The sequence below is a fragment of the Montipora capricornis genome, chromosome 5 (genome assembly GCF_036669925.1).
Source record: "Montipora capricornis isolate CH-2021 chromosome 5, ASM3666992v2, whole genome shotgun sequence".
Classification (NCBI taxonomy): domain Eukaryota; kingdom Metazoa; phylum Cnidaria; class Anthozoa; order Scleractinia; family Acroporidae; genus Montipora; species Montipora capricornis.
Window position 1 is genome coordinate 9317474 of NC_090887.1, and position 2500 is coordinate 9319973.

Below are 2500 nucleotides of genomic sequence, written 5' to 3' on the forward strand. Positions count from 1 at the left end.
GCCACAAATTTCAAAATCAAGAGCCTTCGATTTTGTGATGTGTGGTGTAGACGCCGGCCAATTCAAGGAAGATTATTTTGCCGAAATCGAAAATGGACGAAAAGAAGAATTCATTTTCTTCTACCTTTTTTTATTTCTCCATTTGTTGCAATTTTAGGAAATACGGTACATGTCATGCATAGTCACATGTTAACGATTCACCACTTGCAATGGTATTGCATCACCTGCCCATGTAAAATGCAGACTGCAGACCAGGGATAAAATAATATTAATGTATGCAAATTGCAGAAAAAATCCAAACCCCTTTGCTAATGGTAACCTTTGCCTGATCATTGTTTCTGGCCTTATTATGCCTAATGTTAGTATTAGCATTTGGGGTTTGAGTTGTTTCAGCAGTTTGCATATTATTATTTTATCATAATAAAGTTTCTATATAACACGCACTCTCATTGGTTTAAACAGCGTGCTTTATGAGAGTACAAAGCACGGAAAAAACAAAATCTCACGCCATCATCTGCCGAAATGGCAGATGAATTTCTGAATTTTTCCTTGGGTATTATTGAAGCTGTCAGTTAAAGGCTTACTCACATGTGCTACCGTTATATTGCAACTGATGAAGGCTTAAGCACCAGCCGAAACGTCTTGCATGAAACATCAAAAAAACTAGTCAGTGTCAAACCATTATCTTACTATGTCACCTCCTAACTACCACTACTCTATTTTTATTATTTTACTCCTGGTCTGCTAATTTTACACCGATTGATTGCATCACCTTCCTTTTTTTAGCCTGTTTATCTGCAATGTGATCAGCACCTGATTTTTCCTTAGAAGTGTTCTAGGAAATATTTGTGAGAAATTTACATTGCAGTTACATTGCATGCAGCACAACAGTGTCTTAATTCATCAAACATTCTTATTGAGTATTATTTTATTTCACAGTAACGCTCCTTACCGTAGAGTACTTAAAGGACACTTACCCAGTGCAACTAGAATGGGCTGATAGCACTTCACTCAAGATTTCTGAGTAAGTTAAACAATATCCAAATTAATGTCATTCATTATTTATAAACACCAAGGAAATACCAGCTGAGCTCTCCAGATCCAGTGTAGGCAATATAATTATGTATTGTAACTTGTAAGTAAATTTGTTTAAAAAAAGTTAATTCTCTATTTTTGCATAACCCATAATACAGTTCATTTTGGGGCCAATCATTTGCATGAAAACAATATATATGCAGTTCACTGAAGCATGATATAGTCCCAAGAGTAAATAACTTACGTGTATATTGTTTTTATGTAAAGAAGCCCAAAAATGTAATGCATTGTGGAATGGGGGAAATAGTGAATGAAAGTGAAAGTAGGATCACAAGCACTGTAACTACTGCAAGTAAGGAGAAAGAAACTAACAGACAGTTTATTTTTCAGGGAGCTGACTCTAACAACAGACCATTCGATTTCACGCTACATTGCAAGGTCTTTTCCTGCTGAGGGTTTGTATGGGAAAAATCCGCTGCAAGCATCTGAGGTGAGGAAAGTGATGCAGTGCTGCTGTTTGTTGGGTCAAATTGGATTTCAGCCTTAAAGGGACAATTACATGTACCTGTAGTTCTAGAGTGGACATGCCTTTGATGTTGCTAACCCTTTTACCACAAAACCGAGTATCACTTTTTGCAGTAACTGTGTTAAAAATTGGCTTCAAGCTACTTCGTGCAGACTGTATTATTATTTTTACTCTGAAAACAGAGTTTTTAATGATACTGAGGTGCTATGTTAGAGGGTGCTTGAAAGATGAGAATTTTGTACTAACTGTAGTATCACCTATGAGTTGATGACATAGCACATACTTTTTTTGATCCATCTTTATGCTCACTGACCTTACCTGCAGATGATGAACCATCTTGCAAGGGGCAAGGCATACACATGTACATGTACACTGTACATGCCAATGATTGCACTTTTCTTAAACAATATTAAGTGGCTCTCTGAAATCCTACACAATAATTGTATTGGAAACAGCTGCACTCCGACAGAGCCCAAGGTCTGTATTGTCCCTCTAAGAAGAATACAAAGTTTCACCATTTCCATGCAGACTTGTGCAATGACAAACATTAAGGCAGCACTTTTTCAGTTATTCAAAGACCTTAAGTATTGGTCCAGCGATAGCCCAACAGACATTGTACCAATGATATTGTAATGTTAACATGGCATGGCACAAATATAGATATGTGTAGTAGGGTTTTTGTTTGAGGCCGAATGCCGGACGTTTTGTGCGGCGGTTTCTCATTCCATGTCCGGTACTTTGATGCCAATATTTGAGGGGCTTGTTTTATTTTAATTATAATTTTTTTTACTTACTTTTTAAAGAGAATTTGAGTGAACTCCAGCCTTGCCTGGGAAACTGATTCTTGGGTTCCAGAAACACTGGAAACAGTGTTTCTGAGTGTTCTATGCTCCCCCCCTTGCGGCACCAAAAATGTCACTTCCAGTGCTTTCAGAAACA

The 2500-nt window shown here is 37.3% G+C and overlaps 1 protein-coding gene across 1 annotated transcript in view; it reads left to right on the top strand.

Moving 5' to 3' along the window:
* The window catches only part of LOC138049391 (bifunctional glutamate/proline--tRNA ligase-like), a 46351-nt gene that overhangs the window by 681 nt on the left and 43170 nt on the right, over positions 1-2500 (top strand). Inside the window, exons 2-3 of the mRNA XM_068895643.1 lie at positions 940-1024; positions 1426-1525. Of these exons, the coding sequence (XP_068751744.1) occupies positions 940-1024; positions 1426-1525 (185 nt within the window). The remainder of the gene's footprint in view (positions 1-939; positions 1025-1425; positions 1526-2500) is intronic.